Source organism: Heloderma suspectum, chromosome Z (assembly GCF_057233095.1).
Source record: "Heloderma suspectum isolate Gila_16-S chromosome Z, 16-S_ref, whole genome shotgun sequence".
Taxonomy (NCBI): domain Eukaryota; kingdom Metazoa; phylum Chordata; class Lepidosauria; order Squamata; family Helodermatidae; genus Heloderma; species Heloderma suspectum.
The window spans coordinates 12,632,784-12,646,401 of record NC_139476.1 but is presented as its reverse complement, the minus strand read 5'-3'; the positions used below and the strand labels follow the sequence as shown (position 1 = coordinate 12,646,401).

The 13,618-nt window shown below is 45.4% G+C and overlaps 1 protein-coding gene across 1 annotated transcript in view; it reads right to left on the bottom strand.

Annotated features, from left to right (window-relative positions):
* Nucleotides 1-11,081: 11,081 nt before the first annotated feature.
* The window catches only part of NCAN (neurocan), a 75,524-nt gene continuing 72,987 nt past the window's right edge, over nucleotides 11,082-13,618 (bottom strand). The window contains exon 15 of the mRNA XM_084825700.1: nucleotides 11,082-13,548. Coding sequence (XP_084681826.1) covers nucleotides 13,409-13,548 — 140 coding nt within the window. The 3' untranslated portion in view covers nucleotides 11,082-13,408. The remainder of the gene's footprint in view (nucleotides 13,549-13,618) is intronic.

Genomic DNA, 13,618 nt, shown 5'->3' with positions numbered 1-13,618 from the left:
TTGTTGGGAAAATTCATTTATCCCACAGCTGCTGTGAGAGTTACAGCTAAGCTCAGGGGAACAGGAAAGTCTGAGAGGGGTGACACGTGATGTCACCATTCCTGCTAATAAAAAAGTACCGGCATTGCATCTTGGTGAACCCTGGTTCTGTGACACTGCTGTAATCAGGGGAAGAGGGGAAACCCCCAAAAGGAAGAGGCAGAGCTAGAGAGGAGAGGTGGGCTAGAGAGAGTGGAATTGTAATTGAGGGACAAAATCCTCCTGGTATCCAGTTAAATTCCTAGATACGTTCACTGACAAGGCCACATGGCCCCTGAGTCGTTAAAATATTCAAAGATGGACCAATAGTGTATTTTTGCCAAACGCTGACATACCCAAGGGCAGGGCTGGCTTGTGCTCTTTTGCTGAGCATTTTAATTTTGTCTCTCCTCTGAGGATTGCCAGTGCTTTTACCAGCCCTCGCTCCTGTGCCTTAAGCTAAAGGTTGTTCTGCAGATGTCCATAGGTGATAGCACTTCTCTTTGTACTGTGAAAACACTGGTGGACTGATTTTCTCTGATCAAACTGCTGCTGTCAAAGGCACAGGAGCAAGCGGGGTTGTTCTTTGCTGGTCAGTTGGCATTCTCTCCTGGCTTCTTGATTTATGGATGGGGGGGTGGGGTGACGACTGCATTTCTCGTGCATGGGATTTCTCAACTGCAGTCCTTTCCCCTGTTCCAGACAACTGAATGGAGCAAAGAAAAGGAGCTGCAACCAGAAAGTACATGGTGGATTTTCCATAGATCCTTAAGACAACGGGATGTGGGACAAGGGAAGGTCTTTGTGTTTTTATCCTGGTCCTCAGCCCAAAAGGCTCCCCGAGTGACTTTATTAATCAGTAAAACAAGACAGTCACTGTCCACAGGCTTACACTCTTAAAACGACCCAACACACAAGGAAAAAGGGATGAGGAGGGAAGAGGAAAAAATTAGTTTTTCAAAAGGGCTGGTGGAATGGCACCTCTTCCCCTCTCATCTCCCTCTGTACAGCCTGTTTGTTTGTTTATTTATATTTATTTATTTCATTTCATTTCTATACCGCTCAATAGCCAAAGCTCTCTGTTGGGATTAAGTTAATTGGGCAATTTTGCAAAACATAAAAATAAAAATCTGTTCCTTTTCCAGGCTTTCCCCCAACCTGGTGCCCACCAGATGTGTTGGACTGCACATTCACTTCCCAGCAAGGCCAGCAGCTGGGGAAGATGGGAATTGTAGTCTCACACATCTGGCATGCGCTGGGCCAGGGAAGGCTGATTTAATCTAGTTTTCCCTAATCCAAGGCGACAAGACAAAGTTCCATCTTCTTTCCTAACCTCCAGAAATCTAATTCAGCCTCATCTCCGTCTTCTGAACTTTCATGAAGCACTGCTACACTGTATACTTCAAGCATATATTTGCCACCATAATTAATTTCTTTATTCTGTCTGTCTATCTGTCTGTCTTTCTATCCCACCTTCCCTTTCCAAAGGAGGGAACAAAAGAACAATTGTCAGGTACAACATCCCTTAAAAACAAAACAAAAACAAGATCTGAATCAGGCAATCTTTAAAAACAAGTCCATAACATTCAAGGTTCATGAGGACTAGGATCCTACTTTAAACAAGAACAAACAAACAAACAAACAAACAAAAGCAGATTTATTTAAGGAGCTGGGTGAAACAGCCAGTGCCAGGCTCTTGAGATTTCTGAAGTGTATTTTCATGATCAGATTTAATTATCCATTATGTTTTCTATTTCAGACTTTTCACCCCCACAGTGGCAAACAAGGCAAGTCATAAAATCTCTCATCCAGGCAGTGACCAGATCCCAAACTACTTAGCGTCTGCAAGTTTGCCCATCATTTTCCAGACAGTGTCCTGAGACCTCATCAGGGCTATAGCATGGGTTTTCAGCCTCAAGCCCATGGTCTCAATCTCCCCCTCCCCTGCACTTTCTAAAAGGTTGAAATGCCTCTCCTAAGGCTTAATTAATGCCTCTCCTAAGGCTTAAATGCCTCTCCTAAGGCTTAATTATTGGCAGGAAGAGCTTTAAGCTAAAATATGCTGGAATGATGTTGATGAAATTGTTATTGCCAAAAGCGACAAGCCATCACAATTTAATATATTTTAAATAAAATAAAATACAAATAGGAGGGTAGGCTAAAATAAAATACAATAAAAATAGTAAGTTAAAATATGGTAAAAGTAGTAGACAAAGAGACAAGAATAAAAGCAGAATAAAATGCAAAATCACGTCGGCATGACTCAGAAGCGCCCTAGTAGGATATAAGGCTGACACATATAAAGAAGAACAAAATTTATATGGGGAGGACACATTTCAGGTCCCACATTAGGATGCATTATGGGTAGTTTTGGTACCTAGCTCTTAGCTGACTTGCAGCCAAGGCAAATTTTGTAACCAAAGCAGTAATATATACATCATTATCAGCCAACAAAGTACAAATTTGATCACGGGGTGGTGGTGGTATCAATTAGATAAGGAGTGGAGAGTGTATTCAGGGAATTTTTGTTTAGGGGAGGTATATAAAGACGGCTTTGGCTATTGGGCGGTATAAAAATGAAATAAATAAATAAATATAAAAGGCATTGTAGCAAATAATGTTGGATGTCCTCCACTTCCCCTGACTCACAAATGCAGAGTCTTTGGTGCACAGGAATGTTATTAAAACTTCTAAATAGGTTGAGGGCATACACTGAAAGCACAGAGCTGTAAATGCTCTTCTGAGCGGTGCAAGGTAAGATTAATAAACTATTGCTCCAGCTCGAAAGATGTTTTATATATTGGATACCAAGAAGAATATACCATTTGGGAAATTAGATGCAGGTCCCACCATTTAGAATCAAGGTGGATTTTTTCTTTAGTGAGCTGTTTAACTCTATGAGAGGCATATTCATCCCATAAGAATGCTGCTATGTTTGGGTATTTCAGTTTTATTGCCCCCTTTTCCTCCAGCCCTGCCCATGACTGGAATGTCCCCCCCCCCCGAGGGAATGTGTCCCTTGGGCTGATAGAGGTCTGACCCCCCCTGGGCTATAAGCTTGCTTAAAAAAAGAAGAAAGCAATTCTCACATGGTGAGATGCTCACAGAACTGGATTCCATGCCCAGTACCACACTATGTGTTTATGCAGAATTGTGACAAATGCACAGCCCTAATTTGGAGGCACTGCAGATGTGAAGGTGTGCCAGCTGCGGGTGTGTGCATTGAACATCTTTACTTGTGCATCTCCCAGCGAGGTGGCTGTCAGCAGTCTTTGTCACATGCCAGATGTTGGCAAAGTTGGCACCAGGTGCTTCACGCAGCTGAATTCATGTTTTATGTGGTCCAGGAGCTGGGATATTCATTATGCACAGACCTTGGTTAACAGCTGCCAGGCTAAAATATCTGATGACAGACCATCCAGATGCCTCTCTGACAGCTTGGCATCATTAGCGAACTCTTCCCAAGATGTCCTGGGGAAGTCAGCCACACCCAAAAGCAACATTGGCTATTGGCTTAAAATTAGCATGGCTCCAGCGAATGGGTGGGATGGGTTGGCTATGACAGTGTGGGAGATGGAAGTTTTTGGTGTCACTCTCGTACTCCTTTCCAGCTTCACTAGCTTTCATTGAAAAGTCCTTCTTGATGGGACTGTGGCTGCAACTGGTGCAGTGCCGAAAATTTATTCCACATTTTTTTGACCATTCTTAGGGATGTATGAGAAATTCTTTTCCATTTTTGATCAGGATTTACCCAGTTTGTACTTTCTGGACTGAACGTGGACTCAGACACAATCCTTGCTCAAACTCTGTACATTTCCAAGCTCGCAATGTGATTCAGGAACCCAAAAAGTTGCATTCAACAGGTTGCGTCCATTTGAAAAATGAACATAAAAATGCATACTTTTGGAAAATGCATACAAATATGCTTTAATCAATGACAGGAGAACACGTACATCTCAAAGATGCGGACAATTGATGCATACACTTGGAAAATAAGCATGGATTTTCATGCAAAAAGAAAAAAACAGCAAAGCTCACAATCAGACAGACTCAAATCAGAATGTGCTTCACGATGGAATTTGGAGAACTTCAGCAAGTCTGAGATTCACACATCCCTAGTCTTATTCAACTTGATAAAAAAAAGAATTTGCTTTCAAAAAGACATTCAAAAGAAAAGAATGTTGGAGAAATTCCCATGGGTTGGGTTTGGGGTTCTTGTGCTGACCTTACTTATGAGGTGGCTGCAGAGTGTGGGCGAGTGTACCGTCTTTCATTGTGCAATCATCTCTCTGGCCACCTGTAGCCTCCTTGGCTTCCCATCCCTCAATTAAAGCCCAGGGGAAGACGACATAAGTAATTCCTCCTACAGGGCTTTTTCAGACCAAGAAGTGCAGGCAGCCTGGGAGGCTGCAGAACAATGGAGAGATGTGTAAGAGAAAGAGGGGGGGGGGAATACAAACAGCACCCTTGGCCACCTCACAGGCAAGCTCAAAAACACCACCAAGAGATTTTTTTTAAAGAAAAAACATTATAAAATACCTTGAGAATGAGCCTGAAAAATAGAAGTGTCTTCCATGAGGGAAGAAAAAGTCCATGCAATTGGCGGACAGATGTTGGCATAGCAGTAGCACCACCTGGCCTTGTACACAAGACTGTCTCCCTCACACCTGCTATAGGGCTTTCAGGGAAATAGCGGTATTGTAAGAAATCTGCATTAGAGTCAAGATGTATCCATAATCGCCCCTCAGAAATGTAATGTTTGGAAGTGTCTGGGGAAGGCACTGAACCCTGAAGAATGGGAACTACAGCTGACCCAAATTTTCTCAGAAGTAGGGATGTTGGAAGAATCCATCTGAGAGGTGAAGCGCGCTGAGCTTTCATCAGCTCAGCGCCCTTGGACTTCGGTTCATTTCCCCACAAGGAAGAAAGCAAACAGTGGTCTTAGGAACTGTTAAAAAAATTTATTAAAATGTCCAGCAGTACAGAAACCGCAAAGGGATTTCCCCCCCACTTCCCCCTTTTTGAGGGGGAAACATCACAATGGGATAGGATTGGGGACACACGGAGGAATACTGGACACTGGAGTTACATCAAAACAGCAGAGGTCAGAAACGTGTCAGCTGCACGCTCCACTCACTCCCTTGTGTGTGCATGCACACACACACACACTCACACAAACACACGCAAGTCAAACCCAGCGTCAAACATGACACTTTCTCCCCCCCAGGGAAAGCAGCTCCATTGCATTCTTGGGTCTCCTTTACCACATACACAACAGTAGCAAAAAAAAATGACCAGGTAAGATGAGGGGAGCTGAACCTCTTTCAGCCCAAGGGCCAAATTCCAGCAATGGGTGTGGTCAAAGGCAAAAGGAGCAGGGACAAAAATACCATCCTATTTGAGCTTTAAGCTCTTACTACCAGGGACCAAGCCTTTGGAAAGACATTTCAGACTTCTAGAATGGAGGAAAAGCTGTACAAAATCCAGGAAAACACCAAATGATTGGTGGTTGGGGAAGGGTGTGTGGCCATCTGGGGAAGGGGAATGTCTATCTCAGGGAAGGACTGGATTTGGCCCTGGGCCTGAAGTTCTACACCCTTGTTTCAAAGTTTCAAACTATCATTTTAGTCAAGATGAATGCATCTCCCCTGTTCTGCTCCTTTCAGAAGTTATCACAGAACCCTAGAGTTGGAAGGGATCTAGTCCAGCACCACCTGTCCATGCAAGAAATCTGTTGCTACATCATCTCCTGACATGTACACTTCCTGGCTCTGCTTGAAAACCTCTAAAGAAAGAGAGTCCACCACTTTCTGAGGCAGTCTGTCCTGCTCAGGGGTGTGACTAGGCACTTTAAAGAATACAAATCTGCTCATGCTAATTTATATCTATATGTACACATTTGGAAATAATTACTAGGATTTCTTTAAATGTCACAGGATGCAAAGCCAGCCGATTAGTTTCTTATCCAATCATCTCAAAGAAAATAAATTCTTCAACTAATTTGCATCCCAGATCATCCTAAATCCACAGGAAAAGTTTTTTTTATAAGCTTACTAGCCATGAAGGAGAAGGGTTTTTTAAAACCCTTCCCTCCCCAGCTGCACTTTCCCTTGAAAATCACCCCCTACATGGCATTTAAGCTGAGGGAAAAACCCCTTCTATTGTCACAAATGGACACCGAGGACGGTCTGGAATAGATTTGGGGCCCTGGGAAATAGATCCAGTGCTCTGGGAAATAAGAGCGTTGTGTGGCGCAGAGTGGTAGGTGGCAGTATTGCAACCGAAACTCTCCCCACGACCTGAGTTCGATCCCAGCGGAAGCCAGGTCTCGGGTAGCCGGCTCGGGTCGACTCAGCCCTCCATCCTTCCGAGGTCTGTGAAAGGAGTGCCCAGCTTGCTGGGGGAATGGTAGCCATGACTGGGGAAGGCAATGGCAAACCACCCCGCTATAGTCTGCCATGAAAACGCCAGCGTAAGCGGCATCTCTCTAGGGGTCAGTAATGACCCGGTGCTTGCACAGGAGGAACCTTTCCTTTTTTTCCTTTCTGGGAAATAGACCCCAGGATCTGGGCAATAGATTCAGGGCCCTGCGTAATAGACTTAGGATCCAGGCCTAGCAATGCCGCTGGTCCCACTGTCAGACAAATCATCCCATCAGGAAGTCCCTCCTAATGTTTGGTCGATATCTCCTTTCTTGTAATTTGAATCCATTGCTTGTGCCTCTGCCCTCGGTAGCAACAAAGAATAAATTTGCTCCATCATGGATGTGACAACCTTTAATTCAACTAGGAGAATTTCTCAAATTCATTCTGGAATTGGATCCTGGGCCATTTTGGCAGACCATTTCTTCTAGTGCATTGGCATCTTCCCCCATCTCTATCCGATTAATGTCATATTGATAAGGAACTCTGGGTGTGTGTTTGTGGGGTAAGTCTTGATGTGATTGAACCAAGGTTCTTTTTGTATAGTGTTTCACCAATGTGCTTCTGTGCATGGTAGAAATAGGGCTGGCAAGAAACAGTGATTTGACCAAAAATTCATGAAACTAGCCCAGTAATTCAACAAGATCTGTTTTTGTGGCTTGGCCTCCCCACTCTGACTTTGTTTCTCCAAATCATTCCACTGTTTCTTCAGAGCATTTGCTAGGGAGTACATCCCATTGAACTCAACGGGGTTTACTTCTGTTTAGACATGCACAGGACTGTATGGTTAATCTTGGATTTCCCTCTCCTGACCCACTCACCAAAAGTTAGCATGGGATGCCTTTTAAACCTTTTCTGCTTTCAATTAAAATAGGTTTAGTCAGATCTTTTTTTTTTTGCAAGACATTCGAATCTCAAAAAAGAGAAGAAAGGACATCCAAATGTAAAAAAAGAAAAAAAGCTTTCCCTCATATTTAATGTTTAAAAATAACGTTGAATAAAATGACACACTTTGACTTTATATGTTTAACAAACCTTCGACAATCACTGCCCTTCCTTTGGAAAGGTAAATTTAACAGCACACCTCTAATAAAGTGAGCTGATGTGGCAGGATCAATCCACCCACACTGTAAAAGTGTGCGCTTTTGTATACTATAATGGTGAACCCCAGTGAGTAACCATTTTAATGGCTCTCTAGGGTAAACAAAATGCTGGCTGCTCCAATTCTCCCTCTACCTTCACAAAAAAGAATTTCACCTCACCCTTGAAATATATCCCAAACAAAACAGATGATTTTCAGATGGGTGAAAAATGGTTCTTTCCAAGCTGGTACAGCCCAAATAATATGCAGAAAAGATGTACAACCTTACATGGAATCACATCAAGATTAGGGATGTCAGTTTCAGTTTCTCTCATTTTTCCAGTCTTAAATTTGGTGCATCCCAAACTTTGAGAATGTTTTTCTTCCAAATTTTGCGAGACAATTCATAAGCATTGTTCTGCACATTTCTCCTAATGCACGAATTTTTAATGCATTTTTGCTTAATATATGCAATTGTTGCAAGCAATGTGTTTTTAAATGTTGTTTGCCCCAATACATGTATGTTTGTACATTTTAGATAGAACTCTATTGCAAGATTCCGAGGAGTGCAAATATCAAAGGATAATGGCATTTCAGTTCGCAGAGCAGTTCAAACTGAATGAATTTCTGCCCCATCCTTAAACAAGATTATTTATTTATGCAATGTTTTATTAATGCCCATTGGCAGGATCTGAGACAAACAGGCAAACTGTTTGTGTATCAGTGCTGGGTTCAAAATTTGAACATTTCTTTAATGGAAATGGTGGAAGATTCCTAATGCATCGGTTCCATTTAAGGAGAGGAGAACAAGTAATTTGGAACCCCGGATGAGGGCACTTTTTGAAAGCTTCCCTTATTTTCGGATGGTGTTCTCCAAATCTTCTAAAGAGAGAGGTCCCAGGGCCCCTGGCTTGCCTGAGTGCCCTTGAAGGCCTGCTCTTTAATTGGGGAGCAAAATTCAGGTGGTCAGTAAGGAGGGAATGGCTCTCAGTTCATGTGCAGAGGTCCTTTTCATGTTTCTTTTTAGGGCAAGGAGTTAATAGGAATCATGGCACTACACCATAGCTCAGTGGCAGAGCCCCTGCTTTGCATGCAGAAGGTCCCGGGTTTGGTCTCCATCTTCTCCAGGTAGAGCTAAGAAAGAACCCTGCCTGAAACCCTGGAAAGCCGCTGCTGCCAGTCAGTATCAACAATATTGGGCTAGATGGACCCACAGTTTGACCTAGTATAAGACAGCTTCCCATGTAATATGAGGAGTGGTCTGGAAACCAAGACCTACATGGAATGGTTGAAATCTGGGTAGGAGAAGAGAAGATGAAGGTGGCCATCAAAGATCTGAAGGTCTGTCATACAGAAGATGGAGCAGACTTATTCTCAGTGACTCTGAGAATAAGGCAGAGGGCAGGAACCAACAGGCGGGATTTGCAGGGAAGGAGATCTCGGCTGTACATTAGGAGAAGCATCCCAGTGGTAAGAATGGCTTAAGCGGAGGTTGGGCGGCCCTCTGTCAGGGGTACTGTAGTTGAAAGATTCTTGCAGCAAGCAGCAGGTTGGACTGCACAGTCCCTTCCAACGCTAGAAAATTCTAGGGTTCTCTGTCAAGACTGAGACCAAACAAAAGGCTGGTTTTCCAATCGGAGCACTGTGTAAACCTGCAGCAATGTGTCTGTTCATTATATGTCATGCTTTTCATGTAGTTTCCCTCCTACCCACACTCAGGACAGTGTTTACGCCAGCCTTAACCAACCAGGGCCCCTCCAGATGTTGAACTGCAAGTTCAAGCAAGACATCAGGAGGGCTCTAGTTTGAGGAAGTCTAGTCTAAACGGAAATGCATTCCCTGTAGGAAATGTGTCAGAACTGAAGTGGTTCCAAATCAAAATATAAAGGATCAGTTAAAAAAAGAGGGGGGACTGAAATAAACCTGGGACCCATCTTGACCCCCCAGGACCTATTCCCTTTTATTCTGGATGAGCATCAAAATCACATCATGGGTATCATGAATAATAGTAATAATAATACTCGGCATTCATGCCACACTTTTGTAGCGCTTCACGTGCTCCCTGTGCAGGAAGTCGGCAATCCTTACAACAACCCTGTAAGGTCATCCGGTTTCATTATTATCCCCATACTGCAGTTAGGGAAGCTGAGGCGGAGAGACGGGGGCTCGCTTAAGGCCACCTGGTGAGTCCATGATGACATTCGGGGGGGGGGGCTGCATCCTTCACCACTCCGTTATGACACCTCTAGCCTTCATCATGAAACAAGGGGAGGGTCAGTTTAAAATAGATTGGGGTACAGTTGTGCAGCTGTTAAAAGGCCCATCTGGTGCTCAGCCCTGCTCACAAAAGACCCTGTTGTAGGTTATCTCATGTACTGGAAAGGAGAAGTTTATCAAATGATTGGCAGAGAGGAAGGGTGGGTGGAGAGACCACCTAGGGCAGGGGCTCCTGATGTTGTGGGACTCCAACTCCCATCAGCCGCAGCCAGCATGGCCAATGGTCAGGGGTAATGGGATCTGTAATCCAACATCTGGAGGGCCACAGATTCTCTCCGCCACCCCACCCCTGCCCTGGGGCAAACAGTCAACAGAAGGAATGATGGATTCTGCTAGTGTAGAATCTGGATGTTTACTTGTGAGGAAACCACTTGCTGCAAAGAAGAGTCAAAAGCCCGGTTCACACATGCAAGGACATCACACGATGATTGGCACTTGACTGTGCGGGCCGTCTCCATAGGACATTCCAGGCTCTGGACTTAGTGGTTTTACTGGAACTCCCACCCCTCCATGGATGGTAATAATAAGCATTGCACCATGAACTTTGAAATGTGGTAAGGCAGGTCTCCTGCATTTGGGGGGTCCCTCCTGCTCATTCTCTTAGCAGGGGCCCTGTATGCCTGCCCCAGAGTCCTACCAAGATGGCGCCACTGATCCGACTCCCTTGGAAAAGACCCTGTTACTTAGGCAGCGTATCTGTGGCATTCATTAAAAGACCGAGAGCCTGTTCATATCATACAGGGATGGATAATACGCAAAGCCAAGAAAAGGGTGAGGAGAGAAGGGGGTGGGGAGGAGAAAGGAGACATCACTGCCCTCTTTCATTCAAGTTCTGTGGGCCAACTTTAGAACATGTGATTCTGCTCAACTGGACAATTACGTCTCTGAGCTTTACGCAAGGGTGGGGGAACCCTTTTCCCGTGGAGATCCATGTAGTCTCAGTCAAAGACCTGTCAGGGTTGGGGGGGGGGCTGCATTCCAGCAGTGGGTGTGGCCAGAGCCCAAAGTGGGTGGCATTACAGATGTGACCTGTGGAATGGGGGGAACAAGCACCCCCAAAATTTGCATCCAAGGCCTTGTCCTTCCCCAACTTGTACAATCTTCCCTCCATCAACTTTGTATTTGGGGGGGAAGAGCAGGATGGAGTAAATAATACCAGTAAGCTGGAGCAGGGCCAGTGAGGGGGTGTGGCTTGGGAAAGAGTCCAGAGGTCCGGACTGAGAGGCTGGCTAGTTGTTCCCCACCTCTAGTTCAAGGCATGAAAAGACTTCCTCTATTTCTTTGCTTTATTGTTCCATTCTGAGCATGCTCCACTCCTCAATTCCAGCATAATTAGGATAATGTCTAAAATTACTTCTGGGATTGGAGCCTGCACAGTTTGCTATCCTTTTGGTGCCTTCAGTTGGCTGGCATCTTCCCCTCTTTCCTGTCACTGATGCAGACACAAGCATGGATGAAACCCCGTGAGAAAGCCATCTTGACACAATTGCATCAACGCTGTTTTGTGCTTCGCTTTACCGTTGCGCACCTGTGCTCCTGAACATTGGCAAAACGCCAGGTGGAAAGAACCTTCATATAACTGTAATGTGCAAATGCTTTCTTGCCCAGTGTATATCAAGATTAATTTGTGCTGTGTTTCATCAATGCGCCTATGTGCTTCTGAGCATTGATAAAACACCACACAAAAATAATACATGCATATGTGCGATTGCATCAAGATTGTTCTTTCTCTTTTTTTGCAGTGATTTATCCAAGCACACTGATGATGCAGAGGAGAGGGGAAACGGACATGAAGGAAATGAAGGAACTGAATGTTGCGGGAAACTGCGTACGCGCAGTGCTCTGTACAAAGTCTGGAAATTAAGAAAGGGAACAGAGAAAGATGCCTCATGGATCAGTTCCACTTCAGCAACATGTCCAGGTAATTCAGACTCACTCTTGAAATTAAACGAGGAGAATTTCGGAAGCATCACTATGTTTTACATGTCACGGGCCTGTTTTAACATTGTTCAGCATGGTGAACTGAACTGTTAGCTTCCTACATAAGATGGGTTTAGCACCGCTGGTGGGCATCCTAGGCCATGGTCCGAGCAGGGCCCTGCGATGGGGACACCTGCCTTGCTCCATTTCAATTTCCCACAAACACCCCAGAGCAACGCTATGTCAGGCGCTCCATGGCATTTTAGGAAACGGAAAGACCAGCTCTCAGCCAGGTAAGGCAGCACAAGCCCACCAGGGGGCATTTTGTCCAGGAGCCCCTCGAACCTGGAGCCAGCCTGGTCCTGCACTAATGTAGACATCTGAGACTAGAGAGAGAGAGTGTGTGTGGGGGGGGGGCAGAGAGAGAATAAGAGAGAGAGAGAGATGGGGGGTGCAATTTATGTGGTGGTGAGCAGGACCGGTTCCAGTTGTTATGCTGCTGGAGGTGAACATTAATTTTACTCTCACTTTGCATTGTCTTTTCTTGTGTCCCCTCCCCCCTGATCCCCATTTTATACAACTTAACAGATGTTTTAGGGAGAGCAAGGGACGAAGATCTACAACTGGGAAAAGCTGGCATCTGCACGTCCAAGAGGGTTGCATGCCGGCTTTTCCCAGTCGTACAGGAGGTTGGCATGCCAGGTTGCACACCAGCCTCTGTAACTCAGATACTGTCTTGGGAAACGAACGTGTTGAAAGATTAGCGGATTAACCTGGAGCCCCTGATTCTGAGGTCCTAGGCTGCTGCTTATGCTGCCTACCGGGGCAGCTGTGTACTGGTGCACATGACGTGGAAATCAGGCCCAAGTTAGCTGAGGACTTTCTGGGGCCATCTGAGATCCAGAGCACAGGGACATGCTCAGTGCTCCATGGCTGCCTTAGACAAGCCTACCCTAACGTGGGACCTTCCAGATGTTCTTGGACTACAACTTCCATCATCCCTGACATCGTCCATGCTGGCTGGAGCCAATGGGGGTTGTAGTCAAAACACACCTGGAGAACACCAAGTTGGAGAAGGAAGGCTATCTTAGGCCATCTGAATTTAGCACCCAGAAAAGCTGTTTTTTTGCAATCTGTCTAAAATTATGCAAACTGTGCATAGGTTTGCATAATTAGTTATTTTGCATAATTAATTCTGGTTTTGCCCATTGTGGGAAGGTGGGGAGCTAAGCAGGGTAGTAACGCCTCAAACCCCACTCCCCATCACTGGAAAGCTGAGATTCCAGAAAACATTTTCGAGGACATGTTGCAACCCATGAGGGCTAGCAACTTACTTTGTCTCTTAAAATGAAAGCTATGATTCTCGGGCAGCTGGGTCTCGCACCCCAGTTTCCACATTTGCATGGGTATGCATGGGATACACACAGGCCTGACTCTCCTGGGCGCCAAGGGCTTTCTGAGTCTTCCAACGTAGTAAACCCGAGCACCTGCATAGCTGTGCATCTGTGCCATTCCATAGGGGGCCCTGGGGCAGAGGCTAAGAAAAGAGCTTTATCAATGGAGGGGGGAGAGAAGGCATCAGCAATTCCCATCACACTCGCAAACCCGTCGCATCCTGGGTGGGCCAAAGGAAGGTCAGGGGGGCAGGGGAACAGGGGGGCAAAACTTGTGCTTTCGTTGGGGTCTGTCATTAAAAGTAGTTGCCGTCATCCTCCGTCCAGTCCAGCTTTGGGTGCTGCTTCTGGTGTTTCTTCCGGTCCGTGCGGGATTTGTGGCGGTGGTGCTGGTGACGGTGGCGGTGATGCCGCCGGGTTCTGTGGGACCGTCTTGCTAAATGGAGTCAAGGAAAGGAGAGAGGAAGGCTTTAGTCACTGAGCCCTGGGTAGGTTGCAAAGCCAAC